The sequence below is a fragment of the Bufo gargarizans genome, chromosome 1, assembly GCF_014858855.1.
Source record: "Bufo gargarizans isolate SCDJY-AF-19 chromosome 1, ASM1485885v1, whole genome shotgun sequence".
In the NCBI taxonomy this organism is placed as follows: domain Eukaryota; kingdom Metazoa; phylum Chordata; class Amphibia; order Anura; family Bufonidae; genus Bufo; species Bufo gargarizans.
The window spans coordinates 576,829,458-576,852,949 of record NC_058080.1 but is presented as its reverse complement, the minus strand read 5'-3'; the positions used below and the strand labels follow the sequence as shown (position 1 = coordinate 576,852,949).

The 23,492-nt window shown below is 43.5% G+C and overlaps 1 protein-coding gene across 3 annotated transcripts in view; it reads left to right on the top strand.

Annotated features, from left to right (window-relative positions):
* P2RX7 (purinergic receptor P2X 7) overlaps positions 1–16,175 on the top strand; it is a 173,979-nt gene extending 157,804 nt beyond the window's left edge. For all 3 annotated transcript variants that reach the window (XM_044275759.1, XM_044275758.1, XM_044275757.1), the window contains 2 exons: positions 2,569–2,676; positions 15,051–16,175. In XM_044275759.1, coding sequence (XP_044131694.1) covers positions 2,569–2,676; positions 15,051–15,557 — 615 coding nt within the window. In that variant the 3' untranslated portion in view covers positions 15,558–16,175. The remainder of the gene's footprint in view (positions 1–2,568; positions 2,677–15,050) is intronic.
* Positions 16,176–23,492: the final 7,317 nt, after the last annotated feature.

Below are 23,492 nucleotides of genomic sequence, written 5' to 3'. Positions count from 1 at the left end.
GCACAGTGACTCCATCTGCAGCAAGATGATGTTGTAGGTCTTTGGTGCTGGTCTGTGGGTTGACTCTGACTGTTCTCACCATTCGTCGCTTCTGTCTATCCGAGATTTTTCTTGGTCTGCCACTTCGAGCCTTAACTTGAACTGAGCCTGTGGTCTTCCATTTCCTCAATCTGTTCCTAACTGTGGAAACAGACAGCTGAAATCTCTGAGACAGCTTTCTGTATCCTTCCCCTAAACCATGATGGTGAACATTCTTTGTCTTCAGGTCATTTGAGAGTTGTTTTGAGACCACCATGTTGCTACTCTTCAGAGAAAATTAAAAGAGGAGGGAAACTTACAATTGACCCCCTTAAATACTCTTTCTCATAATTGGATTCACCTGTGTATGTAGGTCAGGGGTCATTGAGCTTACCAAGCCAATTTGAGTTCCAATAATTAATTCTAAAGGTTTTGGAATCAAAAAAATGACAGCAGTGCCCAAATTTATGCACCTGCCTAATTATGTTTAAACAATTATAGCACACTTTCTGTAAATCCAATAAACTACATTTCACTTCTCAAATATCACTGTGTGTGTCTCCTATATGATATATTTAACTGACAATTTTTATCGTAACAACCAACGATTTATACAGGAAAATCATGACGATTAACAAGGTTGCCCAAACTTTCGCATCCCACTGTATATATCTACACAGTAGAGTGACATTATTATGACCATTTTCTAAATTCGATGTCGGCAGCATGTAGATCTTGAAGAAAGTCACATGTCATGAGCTGGATTGGTGGGTATATTAGATGTGTTTGCAAACATATCTTTTGTTGCTGTCATAGGTAAAAGGGGTGATTTATCAGAGTTGCAAGAAGGGCTGATTATTGGCTTTTGGGCCAAGGGTGGCAGTATTTCTGAAACTGTGCAGTTTTTGAACTGTTTGCCTGCTGCTTTGGGAAAATGTATAGTGAGTGGATAAATGGCACCATTGCGAATAAGCGTCATGGAAACTGTGGAGTACCACGTGCCATCGATGTGAGAGGTGAACGTCAGCTAGGAAGGTGTGTGAGGGCAGACTAACACACTACAGTGTAGCAGCTCATAGCCAAAATAAACCAGTGGGTTACCAGACATGTGTCTAAAACTGTTTAACAAATCCTACTGAGTATGGTGCTCCGGGACAGATGGATGGTGACTGCATCTCTGCTAACAAAATTGCATTGGAATAAAATGCTTCAATGTTCATGGCTGTATCGGAATATACCTCTGCTGATTGCAAATGGTTGGTGTTCCCAATAAGTCATGTTTTCTTCTTCATTCAAGGCACTCTCAACATATTTGGGTATGAATCCATCCTTGCAGATTACGTACACACCTACATACTGATTGTTTTCCCTGGTGGTGGATGGGATCTGCCAACAAGACAACGCGACATGTCACACGACTAGAAATGTTCAACATTGGTTGAAAGAGCATGACAAGACTTCCATTACTACCCTGGCCCCCTAATTCCCTAGATTTCAATTGAGCATCTGTGGGACAACCTTGATCATTGTGTTTGCTCTATGGATCCTCCCCTAAACACCCTCCTGCAGCTGTATGCAGTCCTCATGGCTCCAGATACATGTGACAACCTACTAAGACCTTATTGAGTCACTCCCAGACTGTCTAGTTGCTGTCCATGCTGCACACGGAGGATACTCTGGATATTAGCTGGTCATAATATCACTCGACCGTGTATTTAAAGGGATTAGCTCCTGGACCGCTGTCTCCTGGATTAGGCACTTTCTGGCACATCAGGAACACAGGTCACACCAGCCCAATGTGTGCAACTGGCTGCAACCAGTTTTATTTACTTTTCAGTTCCAGAATTCCATCTGGCCACTAACTAAACAAAGGTATCCTATGAGAGCTGAGCCTACCACAGCAGTATGTTACTCACAGCAGTCTGTACCAGGAGCAGAAAGAAATCGACATCTGCAGTTTTAAAGCCAAATCTCCAGTATGCTGGTGATTAGCCATAATTACCTTAAATACCTGAAGTGGGTTATGTTTTATACACAAGAATGGAACTATCTATGATGTAGAGGTTGCAGTTTTACTGAAGGTCGCTCTGCCTCATTTAAGGCTAGTTTAACATATGCATAGCCCAATACTTCTGTTCATCGCCAGAACCCATTGACTATAATGGGACCCAGTGGGGTTCCAGCTGGTTTTTGTAATGAGTGCCGGGATTTGGCCCAACAAACACTAGTGCAAGCACTAGTTTTTGTTCTGCTGAATCCCAGCACTCATGCCGGTAACTGACTACATAATCGCCAGGTCCCAATACAGTCATTGGGGTCTGGCGGTGCTCATCCTATCTGGCTACGGCCGGATACAGTGAACTCTGGCAGGTTTTTCCTATGCCAGAACAGCCTGATGGATAGCTTTAATGCATACGTGAAAGTAGCCTCTGGAGACTAGTCCCATAAATGATGCATTATAGTTGGGGACCCCATTACAGATTTTGCATTTGGTCCCTAGTGCTTGCACAATAAATTTTAACTGCATGATAAACTTACTTTTGTTTTTAGTCATGTCTGGATCTCAAGTTTGTGTCCTTTGTGGATCAAAATGATATTATCATGGTGGATACAAAGCTGAGTAAAAGTTTACAAGAAACAAAGGGTCATCAAATAAAGGTATGTTCTTTCTACAATTAAGTACATTGCAAACAACTATACGCAAGAGTCCTAGTAATATTAAAAGGGACCCTACACTATTTTATTTGCTTTGTAACCAGTGCCTTGTCGCGAGCATTGTACTATGGGCAAAAAAAAATAAAAAATACTTCCCCTACAAAGTAATACTAAAATTATTATAAAAGAGAAAAAAGGGAGAAGTGGTGCTTCACTAAGGTAGTTTCGCACTGAAAATAAAAAAACTGCCCATCTTCTAGTATTGTGTTAAGATAGGCACAGCACTATTGAGAGTGAGTGTATTGCTCTTGGTGGCTGCTGTAACAAAAATGTATTGCTTCAGATGATAAGACATACTTTTTAATTATAACAAATTATGATCAATTCATTAATGACTGAGTAGAGTGCTCATAAAATGTCTACCTCATTATAATGACAAGTGACTAGGCTGGGGATTCGATGTATGGTCATTGGGGCTGCTGTTGGCCTCTATCTATCTAATTAACCGTTAATTGCCCTGGAGTAGTGTCTGGGCTAGAGATGGCAGGTTCCTTCTCAAATGAAAGAACCAGCATCTCCCTGAGGCGTAGTAACAAAAGACAGAGGGGAAAAAACAAAATATAAAAGGGCAGTAACACTTAACTTCTGAAGTAAATGGATGAGCAGGGACTCAGAAGAGGACCACACCAGCACTTCCAATACCAAACTGAAGCTATCAACCGCACAGCATGATGTGTGAAGCCAGACTAAATAGAGGAGTTGGAATGACCACTAAGCTACACCTGAGACAAGAGGTGTGGTCATTACCAGCAACAACACTGAAAACAAGTGAAACCAAAGAGGCTATCAGATCACATCACATGCAGCTACTTTTAGATCTTCTGACACCTATCACGTTAGAGACAGTGACAGTTTTCTCCTGACTGAACTGAGTTGTACTGAACTGTACTGACAGCATTATGGGAGTATAAACTAGTGCAGCTTCAATTGGGCAGGAACAGCTGCTGTCACACAGAGCGTATTTCATGTACTGAATACACTTGTGTGAAATGATGTTTATTTTTTATTGTTTTTTTTTATATGTAAAACTGGGAAAGGGGTGTGATTAGAATTTTTTAATTTATTCCATAAACAGGCAGTTTGCTATGGCAGGCCTAAAAGCAAGACACTAGGCTGCCATAGCAATCGATCAGTACCTTAAGATTTTGCCGCATCAAAGAATGGGATGTTCCCCTCATCTGTTTAACCACCCATATGCTATGGTCGCTATTGACTGTGACATCTGAGGGGTTAAATGACTAAGAACTGAGTTATCTCCAAAGTGTGTGAGCTGTATTACACAGCCAGCATCTGCCCACTGTATGGAGGGGAATCGAGCAAGCGGCTCAATATGCCCATTGTGCCCCACGTATGTACTATTACATCAGTGGCAGTGAAGAGGTTAAACTCAGGGCATGTTCTAGGTCTATGTGGGCTCTTTTTAACCCCACCCTTTTATATCCAAAGGTCCTAACCTTTTTGTCCCATGCTTACCATTAGTATAGGAAGTGCGGTAGTACCAACCCTTTAAACGCCTCTTTACATGGTCCAACTTAAGCAGGCAATGGTTCCTGATAATTCCCTGCTCAACATAAGAGATGAGAGCTGCATTCAGGCCCCTTTATACAGTCCAACTATCGGAAAGTACTCGAATATTCTTATTATCATTCCCAATAATTGGCTTGTGTAAAAGTGCTGCCAATCACCAAATGCATGAGAAAATGCCAATTCATTTAGTGAAAGCACTGCTGATGCAGCACCCAAATATCATAAACTCCGGACAGCAGATTGTTCTGTGTAAACAGTGATTTGGTGCCCATAAACAATCAATCTGTATGGGGACTGCAGTAGTACTCATTTTCCCCCATACATTTGAGGTAATTGGTGCATGTAATTGCAACTATCGCTACTGTGGTCGCTCATCCTAATAGACCAGTGGTGCCCAACCATTTTTCATTTGAGGGCCACACTAGACATGGTATAAATTTCACGGGCCAGAACCAGGTAGCTTTGCCAGAAAGTAGTGCATTGTGAGCATTACTACGTGTGAAGGGGTAAATATCTGGGCATTTTTATCTGTAAAGGGGCACATATGGGCATTTTTACTGTAAAGGGGGCGCATCTGGGCATTTTTTCCGTGAAGGGGGCACATGTAAGAATTACTACTGTGAAAGGGGCACATCTGGACATAACCCCTGTGCAGGGGGAACATCTGGGCATTATCACTGTGAAGGGGGCATGTGAGCATTACCACTGTGAAGGAGGCACATCTGGGCATTACCACTGTGAAGAGGGCACATCTGGGCATTACCACTGTGAAGGGGTCACATCTAGGCATTACCACTTTGAATGGGGCACATCTAGGCATTACCACTGTGAAGTGAGCATGTGAGCATTAGGCCCCTTTCACACGAGCGTGATTTCCGCGTGGGTGCAATGTGTGACGCGAACGTATTGTGCCAGCACTACCGGACCCATTAATTTCAATGGGTCTGTGTACATGAGCGTTGTTTTTCACGCATCAGTTGTGCGTTGCGTGAAAATCGCAGCATGTTCTATATTCTGCATTTTTCACGCAACGCTAGCCCCAAATAGAAATGAATGGGGCGTCTTGAGAAACGCATCGCATCCGCAAGCAAGTGTGGATGCGATTTTCACGGATGGCTGCTAAGAGATGTTGTTTGTAAACCTTAAGTTTTTTATCACACTTGTGAAAAAAAGCATCAATGTGCATTTCACCTGCGCGAAAAAAACAGAACCACTGAACGCAATCGCAGACAAAACTGACTGCAATTGCTTGCGAAATGGTGCGAGTTTTCCTGAACGCATCCGGACTTAATCCGGATCGTTCGTGTGAAAGGGGCCATACTCTGAAGGTGACACATCTCTTGACATAGTAAGACTAAGGAGTGGAATGCAGGAAACTCTCTCTAGAAATGCCTTGTGGTGCAATATTATGAGTCCTCTCTCCCTCATTAATATTGCTAAGCGCGTCCTGAGGAGCAACCCATAAATTAAATGTCGTAGTGGGGATGGGGCGGCGCCGTAGGCAAAGAGAGGAGGGAGCACAGACGATGCAGTGAATAAATTAAATCACGTAGTGGAGGGGGCGGCGCCGTACGGCAAGTATATGGGAGGAAATGTATTTCTTAGGAGGCGTGCAGGGCTTGGAAGAAAGGCGGGCTGGGCACTGCAGGGGGGGGGGGGGGGCGTTACTGGGCACTAGAGCAGAGTAATAACGCCCCTCTGGGCACCTTGAGACTTAATTTGCATATCAGAAAAATCGCTTTTTAATGGATGAAAAGTTAAATAAAAGAAAGAAGACACATGTAGGTAAGAAGGTACTTTATTGCACATTGCTATGTTAACGGTTTTATATGGTCAAAATAGGTGACAGATTCCCTTTAATGCCAGTTGTTATTTATTACCCTTGTTTGTTTCTCTGTGCATGTTGTGAGTTGATTCATGTATACAGGGGCGGACTGACAACTCATGTCCCCCGGGCAATAAGAGATTATGGGGCCCCTGTGTCCCTCCCACCCTCAAGTCACACCCTCACACCCACACACAGCCCCATCCAACATATTGCACCGCTCACACCACCTACACTTGGTACAGAATTTCTCTTTACCATCCCCCCCCAACTTCTCCAACCACCCAGCACCCTTACTCACATAAAACAAGTAATATATATATAATATAGCTTACAGTGAATTACTGTAAATACTTACAGTTCTGAAGACTCCAGCAGGCTCAGGATCCGTGCTCTGGGCAGGGAGCAGCTGGGCTCAGGGCTGGAAGTGGGCACCGCTCTGCAGTTCAGGAGACCTATAAGAGGCACCTAGGTTTTAGAGGGGGTCATTAAGAAAAAAAATATTTTTCATTACACCTCAGGTCAGACCACCAATCAGACCCCCAATGTTAACCCCTTCCCGACCGCAATCCGTATATATACGTGATAGCTGCACATACCCCGTGCAGCTACCACGTATATAAATGTTTTGGCAGCTCTTTAATCCAAGTGCTGCAAAGCGCTTGGATTAAAGCTTCTGCCCCTGCCATGCTGCTGTCACGGACAGCATACAGTGCAGTAATGCCGGCAAGGGACCAATCAGAGTGGCCCCTTGCCGACAATCGATCCGATTGGTTAGTCTGTGCAGACTAACCAATCGGATCGCAGCAGTGAAAAAAATGCCGGTTTCATGCTCTGATCTGCGCTCTGCAGATCAGAGCCTGAAATCAGGTAGGGTCCTCGTAATCCCCCCCCCCCCGATCTGTGCCCCCGATCTGTGGCTGTGCCTCCATCTGTGCCCCTCCAAGCCCCCCCTTGTGTCTGCCTGCAGCTCATCTCCTAGAGGCAGCTGCCCTGATGCGGTCCGCCCCCTCCCCGCCCCATGCATTCATTCTCACCCGCCCCTCCTGCCCCAGGCTCCCTCAATATTGGCGGCGGTACCCCCCCGATCCCCCCCTTTCCAGCGCTGCCCCCGATCCCCCCCTTTCCAGCGCTGCCCCCGATCCCCCTGCTGTGTGTGATGGCGGCGGCTCCATTACTGAGCCGCCGCCATCAGCAGAGAGTGTCAGCTCTATAAATATATCACATGATAGACCCCGTCCGATAAACACCATAAAAATAAAATGAAAACACAGTGCCAAAAAAGCTATTTTTGTCACCTTACATCACAAAAAGTGCAACAGCAAGTGATCAAAAAGGCTTATGACCCCCAAATCAAACCATCACCTCGTCCCACAAAAAATGACACCCTATTTAAGACAATCGCCCAAAAAATAAAAAAGCTATGGCTCTCAGACTATAGAGACACTAAAACATAATTTTTTTGGTTTCAGAAATGCTATTATTGTGTAAGACTTAAATAAATAAGAAAAAGTATACATATTAGGTATTGCCACATCCGTAACGATCTTCTCTATAAAACAATCACATGACCTAACTCCTCAGATGAAGCTGTAAAAATAAATACATGAAAACTGTTCCAAAACAGGCAATTTTTGGGTCACCTTGCCCCATAAAGTGTAATAATGAATGATCAAAAAATCCTATCTACCCAAAAATGGTACCAATAAAAACTTCAACACTTTCTGCAAAAAACTAGCCCCTGCACAAGACAATCGGCAGAAAAATAAAAAACAAATGGCGTTCAGAAAGCCAATCCAGCACAATCTGCCTTCCAAAAACCGTATGACATTCCTTTCCTTCTGCGCCCTGCCGTGTGCCCGTACAGCAGTTTACGACCACATGTGGGGTGTTTATGTAAACCGCGGAATCAGGGTAATAAATATTGAGTTTTGTTTGGCTGTTAACCCTCAATGTGTTAAAGAAAAAAAATTATAAAATGGAAAATCTGCCCAAAAAGTGAAATTTAGAAATTTCATCTCCATTTTCCTTTAATTCTTGTGGAACACCTAAAGGGTTAACAAAGTTTGTAAAATCAGTTTTGAGTAACTTGAGGGGTGTAGTTTCTACAATGGGGTCATTTATGGGGGCCCCACTAAGTGACTTCAGACCTGAACTGGTCCTTAAAAAGTGGGTTTTGGAAATTTTCTTAAAAATTGTAAGAATTGCTTCTAAACTTCTAAGCCTTCTAACGTCCTAATAAAATGACATTTCCAAAATGATGCCAACATAAAGTAGACATATGGGGAATACGCCCCATACAACTGTATTATCTATAAGGCGGTACCACACATGAGGCACTGTCTTTTTCTTGTTTATCCTCACAGTAGTTATGCCAGAATATGTGTCCACTCACAGTAGTTCTGCCAAATTATGTGCCTCTTCACAGCAGTTTTGCTAGATTATGTGCCTCTCGCAGTAGATATGCCCAGACATGTGCCCCCTCACAGTGGTTATGGCCAGATATGTGCCCCCTCACAGTATTTAAGCCAGATATGTGCATAGTAGTTATGCCAAGATATGTGCCCCTTCAAATTAGTTATGCCCACAGTCCACTCACAGTAGTTGTTGCCCCCAGTCTGCAGCTTTATAAAAACAAAACAAAAACACATACTTACCTTTTTTCCTGATGACGGGCTCCCACACTCACATCGCACTGCTGGCTGTGCTGGAGGCCGATTCCCGGGCCTTCATCGCTCCTCCCACAGCCAGCAGCGCAATGTGTGGCCAGGAGGGGGAGCGCTCACAACAGTGAAGCAGGGAACGGAGAGCGCTCCCTGCTTCGCTGAGGAAACAACAGCCCGGCAGTGACAAGAACTGCCGGGTGTGTGAGTGCGCGTCACACCCTCCCCTGCCTCATATTATACATGTTTGAGGAGCGCTCTGGCGGGGCCCAGCATGGTCACTGTACTTCATGCCACGCCCCATCAGAGCACTCCATTACATGTGAGTGCAGCAGACGGCCCTGACAGGGCCCCCTGGTGTCTGCGGGCCCTCGGTCCATGCCCGAGTGCCTGAATGGTCAGTCCGCCCATGCATGTATATTGACCCAGCTTATTTATTCAACTACTCTTTTACCATCTTCCTAGTGTTTGCTATTGACTGTTTTCTGACTATTCTCCTGCCTTTCATTTCTGTGCTGATTTTCTCTCTTGGTTTCACCCTGCTTATCTGTTGTAGATACTGGTTACTGATTTGATTTTGACATTTTCCCCCTCTGGTTCTGGCCATGGCTAGTATGACCTCTCTAACTGGTCACTCCACCTCTACCAGCTACCTTGCTAGCCACACTCTTGCTGTGTTGATCCCTTGTTCATATGTGCTAGAGCTATCTAATTAAACTGTGTCCTCCTTGTTTAATAGATCAACAATACTATTAGGCCTTGATTCTCAAATTGAGGTTACTAAGCTGTCTAGTTCTACTGATATTGGGGTGTACACCTTTTTTAATAGATAAGCAATTTTATTACAACTTGATTCTCAAATTGGTGTGATTAAACTGTCTAGTTCTACTGTTATTGGAGTGTCCACCTTATTTAATAGATAAGCAATTCTATCACGCCTTGATTCTCAAATTGGGTAGACATATTAGTTATAGCTGCATCCAAGCCAAGGTGGAGAGTCCCAAACCAATCAATACTTCTCTACAAAAGCTGTAAAAGCCCTGCATACGTACATACAGCAGAAGGTGGGCCAGTCCTTGAGCCTGTTGTTGTCTGGTACAATTCATGGCAGCGCCAACGTGTGGAGCTGTAACTATGGTCCAGGAAAATATATGTCCTTTACAGCCCATTGGGTAAATGTGGCTCCTACCCTGGCAAAACAGCAACTTAGCCAGGTGATGGCAATGCCGCCCCTGGGTTCTCATGCTGTGATTTCCACGCCATTGTCCTCCTCTGTCTCCACTTTATCCTCAGCCTCCACTGTACATACAGTTCTGAGTGGTCCTCCAGCATAACACCTATGCAGAGCATGGTAATGTCATGCTGTTCTGCACCTGGCCAGCCTGGACGAACACTGGGGAGGAACTGCTCTGTGTCCTTCGTCAAGAAATCGAATCCTTAAAGGGTAACTGTCATATATTTTTTATTTCTAGTTTATTAGAGTTAGGTATGTATACCTGAGTTAGTCTGTGAATGATTGTCAAAAGATATGTAATTACCTTATAATAACAGCTTTCATTAATGTCCTCTGTCCCTTTTCACTATTCCCTTAAAAGACTGTTACTAGGGCTTGTCTGTCTCCCAACTTAATCTAAACAGAAGACAGAGGGGCGGTTCTTCACACTGCATGCCTGCATTAGGCTTCAGAGTAAGGAGGCATGTCTCTCAGTAATCTAATCTGATTGGCTGGCAGGGAGTTGCTGGCTACAGCAAGTGTGTATGGGAAGTGAGGGAAAGCAGTTTTGGCCTCAGAGAACTGGCAGAGGAGCCATCTTGAGCAGGACCTCATATTGTAAATTTTTAAACAGCTGTAACTAAGGGAAAAACTCAAGGAAAACAGTGGTATGTGAAGAAACTAAAGTGCATAATGCTGCAGCAGCAGTAACATATGCTAACTGATTTTTTGATGAAAACATGACAGTTACCCTTTAAATTGAAACTCCACCCTCCACATGTTGGACCGAGTATTTGAGCAAAGGAAAGCCGTGAATGATTTCTTGATGATGCAGCTTACAGGAGTACTCCCCTATGTAATTTTGATGTTAGCTGGTGGCAGCTCATGCGTGACACCTGCCGTTCAAGCCCTTTGAGGAGATCACTTTATTTGTCAGTCGCCAGGACTATGGGATGAATGATGTAATTCCACTCCTTCAGGTCCTTGAGCAAATGCTCATAAATGTGGCCATATGCATACTGCATTGCTTGCGAAGTGACAGCCGCATTATCACTATTTGGCAGAGGGATGACTACTGCCGAGTTAGCAAACAGACTCCTCATGCTGTTGACACCCTCAGACTGTTCTGGGGCCACTAGTGACCTTGTTTGGCCTTCTTGACACCACTTTTACCTTGATTTTACCTTTCTTTTGATCCATCAGAAGAAATAGAAAATTATAAACACAACGGATCCTGTCTTTGGAGAATCCATAAGTAGTGATGGGCGAACATTGGCCGGAACGTTCGTGAACCGCAAGTTCGAGGCGGGCCCCATTCACTTTAACGGCAGACGAACCTGAAAAACCTTCAGGTCATATTTGCAGCCACCAAATACTTAGTAGAAGTGCACAAATAGTCCCACAACATGGACAGTGACATACTAGAGGGGGATAAATGACAAACATTCCTACAAAAAATATGTATCTTAATCAGGGGACATTTTTTAAAGGGAAATTCTCAAAAAATGTGCAATGCTGGAGCCTAGATTTTTTTTATTTTAGGCCACGGGAGTACGGGCTTTAAAAATTAGGCTTTCACCTGACATAAAATAAATTGTGATTATGTGGCTCGAGGTACATTATGCGGTCAATGGATAAAAATTTTACTGTAGTCCCCTGGAGTACAGGCCCTAAACATTAGGCATTCACGGGACAGAAAAGAACAAGTAATTATGTGGCTGGAGGTATATTAGATGGTCATTGGATATCAATTTTACTGCAGGGCAGTGGAGTACAGGTCTCAAACATTAGGCATTTACAGACAGAAGAGATCAAGTTTATAAGATTATAAGATTATGTAGCTTGAGGTACATTAGGCGGTCGCTGGATAAGAATTGTACTGTAAGCCAGTACAAATACATGTCAAATACATATGAACTAGAAATATAAAATTGGATTAAAAACATGGCTCTTGAATAAACCCCAAATGATAATAGTTTGCATTCGATAACACGTGGTCGTCACAGTTATTGAATTCCTCCGAGGCATTCACCGTACAAAAAAGATCAAGTGATTATGTAGCTGGAGGTACAGTATATTAGACGGTCAATTGATATCAATTTTACTGCAGGCCAGTGGACTACAGGCCCCAAACATTAGGCATTAACCGTACAGAAAAGAATAAGTGATTATGTGGCTGGAGGTACATTAGGCAGTCACTGTGATAAGCGAGTGCGCTTATCAGTCACGATCCCCCCCCCCCCTCCCGCTGCACTGGACGAGGGCAAGCCAACAGTTCCATGGAAAATTGTGCCAGCTCTGGCCACAGGTCAAGCCTGCACACTCAGTAGTGAAGGGGTTCCTTTCTTCTCAGAGCATCCACATCGGGCTAGACGTTCCCTGAGGCTGGATCCGCAGGGCAGCTGTTGATGGGTTGGCTGCAAGAACAATCTCGTATCCGAAGTGACCAACACATCTTCAAACCGCCCTCTTCTTGCATGCGCTGTAGGATTGGTACCTGCAACTGTTTCTCTGTGGGTGGAAATTCCTCTGCCAGGTGTGTTAGTGTGTGACAGGAGACTACTGATTAGTAATTTCTATGGAGCTCCTGTCTATGGTAGGGCTCCATATAAATACAGTAAAGTCCTTATTGACTCCAATGCTAATGTATTGGAGTCTATAAGAAAAGCAGTCCAATGATTGCTTGTTATAGTTCCCTATGGGTGTAAAAAAATATATATAAATATATATATTTTTATTTATACATTTTATAAATAAAAAAAATATAAGAATTCAAATCACTCCCCTTTCCCCAAAATGAAAAACAAAAACAAAACATAAAAATAAGAGATGCACATCATAGGTATCGTGCAAAAATGCCCATACTATTAAAATATAAAAAATTTAATCCCATATGGAAACCAGCAAAACTGAAAAGAAGTCAAAATGGCCAATTTGTTGTTTTTCGGTCGCCTCTCCTCCCACAAAAAAAATTTTTACCTGTCCCGATGTCACATTGAAACACTTTCTCCATGTCTCCATGACTATTAGGCTAGGTCTAGACAACGATATTTGTTGCACAACAATTTTTATAATGGTAGTCTATGGTGTCGCACTGCAACATGCTGTCACGTCGCAGTCGCAGCATGTTGCAGTGCGACACCATAGAACATTATAAAAATTGTCGCATGACATTGGTGCGACAAAAGGTTATACGACACATGTTGCAGTGTAGTTGCGACTTATTGTTGTGCGACACATGTTGTTGTGTAGACCTAGCCTTAGGGTGGCTTCACATGCTACGAATTTTGTTGCAGAGATTTCTGCAACTGAAAATCAGTTCCATTAATCTGAATGGGGCTTGCAGAAATCCATGAGCTTGCCTCTCCGTTCAGATGAATGGAACTTATTTTCAATAGCAGAAATTTCTGCAACAAAATCTGCAGTGTTAAGGAATCCTTATATTATCATCAGTGATGGCCAGTTCGCAGTGTTCGCCAGCGAACACATGCGGGCTGCCATCTTACAAGTCCGGCGATGCACAGGTAAGCCCTTACCTGTGCCTGTGCCGGGAGCCAGTCTGAAATCAAATGCGGCCACCGGGAGCAGGCAGTTCCGAGAACAGCCGCCAGGGGCCTTCATCGGGCTGTTCTCGGAACTGCCTGCCCCCGGTGACTGATTATCAGTACTGATTGCTGACAGGCCGCCTCGCCTCTATTTCCCTTGCTTGCTTACTAACTTACTAGCTGCCAGGACAAGCTAGAGACATAGAGGAGATATCCTTAATTATTAATTATTTAATAAATATTTTTATATAATATATATTTATATATAAAATCAGTTAAATTGTTTTAGAAGATTACTTCTAATTATGTCCCCTATACGTTAAAAAGGCAAAAAATAATTTGAATTGACAGTTACATTTTTCCAGGCTACACATATTGATAACCTATCCTCAGGATTAGCCATCAATATCACATGACTTTGCTGGTCAGGCACCCGGTACCCCTACCAATGCTGGAACTAGCATTTTGTACAGCTCCATTCAAAGTGTAGTGACTGTGCTGAGTTACTGCAGCTCAGCTCCCATTCAGGCTGATGAAGATAGCCTAGTACAGTGCTAGTTCGGCAGTTCCATAGACTCTGAATAAAGCATAGCCACACATGTGTGGTCATTAATTCAAGTAGCGGGGGGGACACAAACCCCCAGCCTTCTGATTGGCGGCGGTCCTAAAGGTGAGATGCTCAGTGATCAGACACTTACTACCTAGGCCTCATGCTCACGACCGTGGTGTGTTTTGCGGTCCACAAATCACGGATCCGCAAAACACGGATGGCAATTCGCGGAACAGCACAGACAGCCTTAAATATAAATGCCTATTCTTGTCCGCAAAGAATAGGACATGTTATATTTTTTTTGCGGGGCCACGGAACGGAGTAACGGATGCGGACAGCACACGGAGTCCTGTCTGCATCTTTTGCGGCCCCATTAAAGTGAATGGGTCCGCATCCGAGCCGCTAAAACGGCGGCTCGGATGCGGACCAAAACTACGGCCGTGTGCATGGGGCCTTAGCCTGTGGATAGGACACAAGTTGTTATTATAGGACAACCCCTTACCAAATAGCATACGTGTTCATTCATAGACTGTTCCTAATGCTTTGCATTGATTTCTAATTGTTGCTTAAAGAGGACCTTTCACTAGTTTAAAAACTAAAAACTAACTATATCTGTGGGCAGAGCGGAGTCCCAGGCTATGAGCTGTGCGCTGCGATTGGCCAGCGCTGCAGCAAGGGACACGCCTAATACAAAAACTCCGCCCAGTACAACAGAGGATGCTGCAGACACCGGAGCCTATACCGGGCGAACGGAGCGGCGCCCAGACTTACTAGTAAGTTCAGGGGGACCCCTGGGCGCCGCTCCGCCCACTGATATAGTTAGTTTTTAGTTTTTAAACTAGTGAAAGGTCCTCTTTAAACTCATCCTATTGGACAAAAAAAAATACATGAATTGGGAAATATACATGAAATAATAATAGTCATACAGTATAGAAAAATAACAGAATAAATTATGTTGCTATTTAACAATTTTTAAATACTTTATACTTTTCAGAAAGGAACATTTTCTTCTAATGAAATCTTTAAATGGATGGATGATTCTGCAGCGATTAGAATAGAACAATTACCTGAAACCACAAAAGGCTTGAGTACAGCCTCAGAAATTCCTGCATGGTGTCAATGTTTGAAATGCCACAAGGAAAACATGTTTGAGAATCAGCTTTGCTGCCGATCAAAAAGAGGGGAGTGCATTACAAACTCGGATATGTTTAAGAGACTGGTCCTGGACAGACAAGCACTGATCTACATTCTTCAGTACAATGATCCATTATTAAAAACACACTCTATAGTTAGTGAAAATCTTGTAAACTGCGCAGAGCAGCAATATATACAGTGGCGTTTTGGGTCTAATAAAGACACAATGGGATTTTCAAAAGTCCCAAGCTGCTGTCAATATGAGATTAGAAATGTATTCGACAGTAACATTCAAGAAACTTTGTTAGATGCAAAAGTACAATCATCAGATGCTTCACAGAGACCCCTGCTAAAACAACATTATTAGTGATGATTATACTACCAGTAGCAACTTTGCTAATGTACAGTATTTTTTCTATTATGTACAGGTTATTGAACTGTCATACCTCCTTTTACACATTTATCTGTATGGTAAATCTAGTGTGATAGTATTCATGTTGTTTTAGCTCCATCTAGTGGCCTTTTGTGCAAGTACACTTTAATAGACCTATGACTGCATAGGAATAACTAAATGTGTTTATAAGGCCTGTCAGTGTCCCTTTAAAGGCTATATACACCTTGGGGGGCATTTTTTTTATTATTGTATTAAACTTATTTGGAGCTTAAAGTCATTTTTTAAAATGGTCTTTATTAAGAATCTGGAATCCTTTTTTGTGTACTTAGCTGAGATGTTGTAGTAGCAGCTTATGGATTTTCTGTCTTTTCTGTCAATTGGGGAGATGATGGTGTCCTTATTAGTGATAGGCGAACAACAGCCGGGGCAATTCGCGAACGCGGTCACCCAAAAGCGGTCAAATGTTTGCGGACTGCAAGATCGCGGCGGGCCCCATTCACTTTAATGGCAGGCAAACAAAAAAACTCTCAGGTCATATTTGCAGCCACCAAATACTTACTAAAAGTGCACAAATAGTCCCACAACATGGACAATGACATACTAGAGGAGGATCAATGACAAAAATTCCCTAAAAAAATATGTATTTTAATCATGGGCCATTTTTATGCGTCTCAAAGGGAAATTCTCAAATGTTCCCTGCTGGAGCCTAGAACATTTTTATTTTAGGCCACGGGATTACGGGCCCTAAAAAATTTGTCATGCACCTGACATAAAAGAAATTGTGACTATGTGGCTCGAAATACATTATGCGGTCACTGAATAACAGTTTTATTGTTGGCCAGTTAGATTACAGGCCCCAGAAATTATGCATTCACCGTACAGAAAAGATCAAGTGATTATGTGGCTGGAGGTATATTAGACGCTCATTGGATATCAATTTTGCTGCAGGCCAGTACAAATACATGTCAAATATATATTTTTAAAAGTACTAAAAATATTAAATTGGATTAAAAACATGGCTAACGAAATCCCCCTCTTGAAAAACCCCCAAATGATAATAGGTGAAATTCGATAACACGTGGTTGTCACAGGTGTTGAATTCCTCCGAGGCCCCAACAATTAGACATTCACCGTACAAAAAAGATCAAGTGATTATGTGGCTAGAGGTATATTAGACGGTCATTGGATATAAATTTTACTGCAGGCCAGTGGAGTACAGGCCCCAAACATTAGGCATTAACCGTACAGAAAAGAATACGTGATTATGTGGCTGGAGGTACATTAGGCAGTCACTGTATAACAATTTTATTGTTGGTCAGTTACGTTACAGGCCCCAAAAATTGTGCATTCAACGTACAGAAAAGATCGAGTCATTATGTGGCTGGAGGTACATTCGGCGGTCACCGTATAGCAATTTTACTGTTGGCGAGTTAGATTACAGGCCCCAAACATTAGGCATTCACCGGACAGTAAACATCAAGTGACAGTAAACATCAAATACATATGTTTAAAAGAACTAAAAATATAAAATTAGATTAAAAACTTGGCTAACGAAATCCCCCCTCTTGAAAAAAAAACTATCGGAATAGTTGAAATTTAATTAAACGTGGTAATCACAGGTGTTGAATTTCTCTGAGATCCATGCCTCATTCATTTTTAGAAATGTTAGGTAGTCCACACTGTCGTGAGCTAGGCAAGTGCGCTTATCGGTCACAATTCCCCCTGCTGCACTGAATGTCCTTTCGGACAGGACACTGGACAAGGGGCAAGCCAACAGTTCCATGGCAAATTGTGCCAGCTCTGGCCACAGGTCAAGCCTGCATACCCCAGTAGTCAAGGGGTTCCTTGCTTCTCAGAGCGTCCACATCGGCCGTTAACCCGATGTATTCAGACACCTGTCTGTCTAGGTGTTACCTGAGGTTGGATCCGGAGGGCGGCTGTCGATGGGTTGGCTGCATGAATGATCTCATATCCGAAGTGACCAACACATCTTAAAACCGCCCTCTTCTTGCAGGCGCGGTAGGATTAGTACCCGCAACTGTTTCCCTGTGGGTGGAAATTCATCTGCCAGCACCCGCAGAAGCAGAATGCAGCATCTTTGGCAGCAAGGCCTGGAAATGCTGCATTCTGCATCCTCTGTGATGCTGGTAACATGTAACATGTCAGTCATTTTGTGTTTGTACCGGGGGCCTATGTACATTGCCACCCAGTACTGGTCCTTGCCCTTTATGCTTTTTATACGGGGTCCCTCTTCAAACATTGGCGCATGAAGGCCCCCATTTTCACTAAATTGGAAGCGGTGGAGCGGCCTGGCTCCTGCTCATTGCCCAGGAGAATGTCATCCTTGGTCTCCTCCCCCCATCCACAGAAAACACCAGGGATCCCAGAAAAGTTTAAAGCCTGCTCTTCTTGCTCCTCCTCCTCCCCCCAGACACCATCTTCCACTGACTCCTCTTCAGACTCCTGCTGACTTGTCTCAGATGGAGTAGCCCCCCCTGGGAATTCATTCAGCATTGCGACTTTCTCATCTTCCAGCTCCTGCTCCTCGAGAGAAGGCAATGCACGCTCCAGAGAGATGGCGTAAGGTACGATGTCACTGATTGTGCCTTGGCTGCTACTGATCAGATTGGTGATCTCATCAAATGGCCACAGAAGTCTGCATGCGTCACGCATGAGCAGCCACTGGCACGGTGAAAAGAAACCAAACTCCCCAGAACCTGTTCTGCTGCAGAATTAGTACAGGTAGTCGTTAACTGCACGTTTCTGCTGGAGCAGCCTATCAAGCATATACAAGGTGGAGTTCCAGTGCGTCGGGCAATCACAAATCAGACATCTGACGGGCAAGTGGTGTCGCCGCTGAACGTCAGCAAGGCGAGCCATCGCCATGTAAGATCTTCTAAAATGGCCAGAGATTTTTCTGGCCTGCTGCAAGACATCCTGGACCCCAGGGTATTTGGCAAGTAATCACTGCAAGACTAAGTTCAGGACATGTGCCATGCATGGCACGTTTGTAATTTTGCCCTGTTTCAGCATGCTCAGCAGATTGGCACCATTGTCGCACACCACTTTACCAACTGTCAAATTGAGTGGGGTTAGCCACTGATCGGCCTGTGACCGCAGAACTGAAAGCAGTGCAGGACCGGTGTGGCTCTTGGCTTCCAGGCACAACAGCCACAGAACAGCATGGCATCGTCTCACCTGGCACATCGAATAGGTTCTGGGGAGCCTGGGGGGTGCAGCGGAAGAGGCGGTAGCAGTGGAAAAGGAGGAGCCAGCCGAGGAGGAGACGGAGAATGAAGTAGGAGGAGGAGAAGAAGAGGCAGGCCTGCATGCAATCCGTGGAGGTAACACCAAATCCACACAGGTGCCAGGGGTTGCATGCTTGACAGCCGTCAGAAGGTTCACTCAGTGAGCAGTAAAAGTTATGTACCTTCCCTGCCTGTGTTTGCTAGACCACGTGTCTGTGGTCAGTTGTATCTTGGTACCGACACTGCGTGCCAGAGATACATTCACTTGCCGCTGAACATAGCCATATAGCTCTGGGATGCCCTTCTGGGAGAAATATTTCCTTCCGGGGACCTTCCATTGCGGTGTGCCAATGGCCACAAATTTTCTAAAGGCCTCCGAGTCCACCAGTTTATATGGCAGTAGTTGGCTGGCTAGCAGTTCCGACAAGCCAGTGGTCAGCCTTTGGGCAAGAGGGTTATCCGGCGTCATCAACTTTTTACATTCAAACATTTGGGCCAATGAAGCCTGCCTTTTGCCAGATGAACGTGACGACGGCACGGTGGAAGGTGGAGTGGAGAACAAATGGAGAAGAGGCAGAATGTGGAGCACTGGGAGTGTAGCTTTGTGGGTTCTGACGTTGTTGCTCCCACTGGGCTCGGTTATGGGAGGCCAGGTACCTTCTTAAGGCGGTCGTCCCTAGGTGAGTGTTGGGCTTACCGCGACTTATGCGTTGACAACACAGGCTGCAGATGGCAACACTATTGTTAGCAGTTGACACGTTTAAAAAAAAAAGCCCACACTGCGGAGCCATGTGCCGGCATGGTGGATGGCTCGCTCCAGATACATTTGCAGTCTGCTTTTTACCTCCTGTGCACTGCAAGTTCTGCCTGCTTCTCCTTCTACCCCCTATCTGCTGCTCTGTCTCTCCCTCTGAACTCCCCTTCTCTTCCTCTCTTGTGGGCACCCACATGACATCCATTGACACGTCATAATGGTCACCTTCACCACCACTGACATTAGAGATCTCGGAGTAGGCAGCAACAGTGGGGACCTCCGTCCTTGGGCTGAACTGGGTACTGTCGTCAGACCGCTGGGTGGTGGCCGTTGCTACCTCCTCTTCCTCATCCGATGCCGAGAATGGCTGCGCATCGGTAAGGTCTGGGAATTGATGGGAAAATAATTCCTCTGACTTGAGTGGAGGGGCTATTGTAGTGGTGGTGGTGGTGTCTTTAGGGGTGGACACAGCAGAGAGTGAGGAGGGTGCAGATACAGAAGATGAGTAGGGTGCAGAAGCAGAAGGTTTAGTGAGCCACTCAACCAACTCTGGTGTGTCCTTTGAGGTAATTGCACGCACCTTCCCCAACTTCCCACTTAGGCTCCGGCCTGGTGAACCTGCCAGACCCCTACCACCCCTGTGGAATGGCCTGCCTCTTCCTCTGCCTGTCATTTTCAAAATGACCCTGTGACAAAGTCCCTATAGAAGAGCAGTATTTGTGGAAGCAGGTATATCAAACCCCTTAATCAATATTTGGTGGAAGCCGGTGTATCGCTGGCTTCAATCAATATTTGGTGGAAGCCGGGTATATCAATCCCCTCTATCAGTATTCTGTGGAAACAGGTATATAGAACCCCTTAATGAGTATTTCCTGGAAGCTTGTATATCAAACCCCTTAATCAAAATTTGGTGGAAGCCGGTGTATCACACCCCTCAAACAATATTTTGTGGAAGCAGTGTATCATACCCCTCAATCAGTTTTTTGTGGAAGCAGGGATATCAAACCCCTTAATTGGGGCAACAGGTATATCACACTAGTTGCAATTAGTTATTCCAATAGCGTTTGTCCCTCTATCTAGCTGCGGTATCTCAGCAGAACCACACACAACTGCTGCACAATACAAATGCTCTATAATATACTTTCTGAGTATCTGAATATCCCTTTCCAGTATCTGAGGAAAGGGATTTAGGGGCATTATTTCTAAAGACTTAAATGTAGGCAGACAATGTAATAGAGCAGCAGGAAATGCTAGCAGAATGCTTGGGTGTATAGGGAGAGGCATTACCAGTAAAAAGAGGGAGGTGCTCATGCCGCTCTACAGAGCACAAAGAAGAAGAAAAACTGCCACAAGAGGACATAGTTTTAAATTAGAGGGGCAAAGGTTTAAAAGTAATATCAGGAAGTATTACTTTACTGAGAGAGTAGTGGATGCATGGAATAGCCTTCCTGCAGAAGTGGTAGCTGCAAATACAGTGGAGGAGTTTAAGCATGCATGGGATAGGCATAAGGCCATCCTTCATATAAGATAGGGCCAGGGGCTATCCATAGTATTTAGTATATTGGGCAGACCAGATGGGCCAAATGGTTCTTATCTGCCGGCACATTCTATGTTTTCTATGTTTCTATGTTAGAAAGTATATTATAAGTATATCACACCCCTCAGTATGTCACACTTATCGATAGCACACCTATACCAGTCCTTAAAAGGACTTTTGTTGCCCTATTAGCTAACGTTTGTTGTCCTTAACAGCCTGTCCCTGCTCCACACAGAAACCTCTCCCTACACTGGCAAAAAACAGAATCTAAAATGGCTGCCAGATCAGGTTTTTTTATAGGGTAGGGGGTGTGTCCATGTCCTGAAACGTCTCAATTGGTCTGTCCTGTCCCACCTGATGGATGTGTCATGGGTCAAAGTTCTGCACAATGCAAAAGAATATGGCGCCGGTGGACATCGCCATATGTTCGCCTGTTCGGCACACCGCGAACGAGCAAGGTTCATCTCTAGTCCTTATCTCTGCTCTCTGACATTAAAAACACTTATTATAGCTCAGGTCTTATCCTTCTAATAACAATGTGGCTTAAATAAGTATATATAACCTCTTAGGGTGCATTCACATCACTGTTTAGCTTTCCGTTCTTCTGACCTGTCAGAAGAAAAGAGAAAGAGAAAAATAAACAGGATCCTGTAAAAAAACGGATCCTGTTGCATCAGTTGTCATTAGTTTGAGCCATTTCTGTCTGAGATCTATTTTTTAGATGGGTAAAAAGGTCCTGCATGCAGTACTTTTGTTTCCGTCTAAAAAAAACTGATCTCAGACGGAAATGGCTCAAACGGATGACAACTGATGCAACAGGATCAGTTTTTTCACTGGATCCTGTAAAAAAACTGATCCGATGCATAAGTGATACAACCGGATCTGTATTTTTTACCAGTTTTTTTTCTCTCTCTTCTTTTGACTGATCAAAAGAACGGAAAGCTAAACTGTGATGTGAATGCACCCTTAGTAGTTTAGAGATAAGGTTTATTTAGATGAACGGCATAAAGGGAAAATGAAAGTACCAGTCTTACAGTTAACCAGTTAACACTGTGTGACAGAGTGGCTCAATATCTTTAATACAGGCCAATTGAAAATATGATTTTAGCCAAAAATGAGTAAAATGCAATCATAAAAAAATTGCAAAGGTGTACATTGGCTTTAATAGGGCCCTGTGGCCAGGATGAACCCTACTAAATCAGGCATACTGGTTGGTAGGACTCATCCTGCTGATTAAAACTGTACCTGTGTTTTTATTCATATGCAAATTAGAATTTTGAGCACGCGGAAGCGAGGCTGAATCATCTAAGCACTGCTTTGTAACACCCTCTGTGCTCTACACACTCTCCCCCCTCCCATTGATTGAAAGCTTCACCACGATCTTGGGAGAGACATCAATTTTTTTTTCTTCCACATTTATCCCATAACAAAAGTCTATGTCTATCATACTGAGAATAATGTTTTTTAGAGAGCTAATAAATATAACTGGTTTCTTTTTAATTATGTATTGTCTGTGAATAAATAGGTAATAGGTTTTAGCAACCCCCCCTATTTTCAATATAGTAAGGCCTTTTTTATTGATATTATAATATGATTATATATTATTTATTATAGTATAGCCTTTTAATATGGTTTTCAATAAGAGGAAAAAAATAACAGAAAGAAAATGTATCTCTCTTTTGGGATTTGAACCTAAGATCTCCACAAGCATGGTAAACCACTATACCACCAAGCTACAGCATCACCACTTAGAGATCAAATTTTTTTCTATGCCTATAAGCCAACACACATTACTTGTGTCTATAATCATATATTGTGCTTGTGAATAAAGCAGTAATGTGTAAATTAGGCTAGGTCATCAATATTAAAAAGCCCGGACAACCCCTTTAATGGAGGCATAGCTAACACATTTAGACTGTTAGTTGTCATTATATATTCATGAATATTGATATGCTGTATTGAATGTATTCTGTATTTATGCACATGTTTAAATAATTTTTATTACTGTAATTTGTTATAGCATATTGCCACATGCTCATTCACTATAGAAAGTGTATCTTCTTTCTGTTTTTCAGTTTGACCCTGTGCTTGCAATAAAAGTTTAAGTTGATGTTACTCCTGTGTCAGTGAGTTGCTACGAGGGAGTTTAGCTGTCTATTACCTTATGCCCTACTCACACATAAGGTGGACAGAACATGCATTTTAAAATGAAGCTCCCTCTTTTGATAATATATAACAAATGGAATAATTAAAAAAAAATCTTCGTCTAGAGTTCACTGTTACATTCTTGTTATGGTGGCCCCTGGTGGTCTTCTGAAACCATTTTAGAGTTCTCTCATAATCTGCTTAGTGCAGTGAATGGAAGCTGA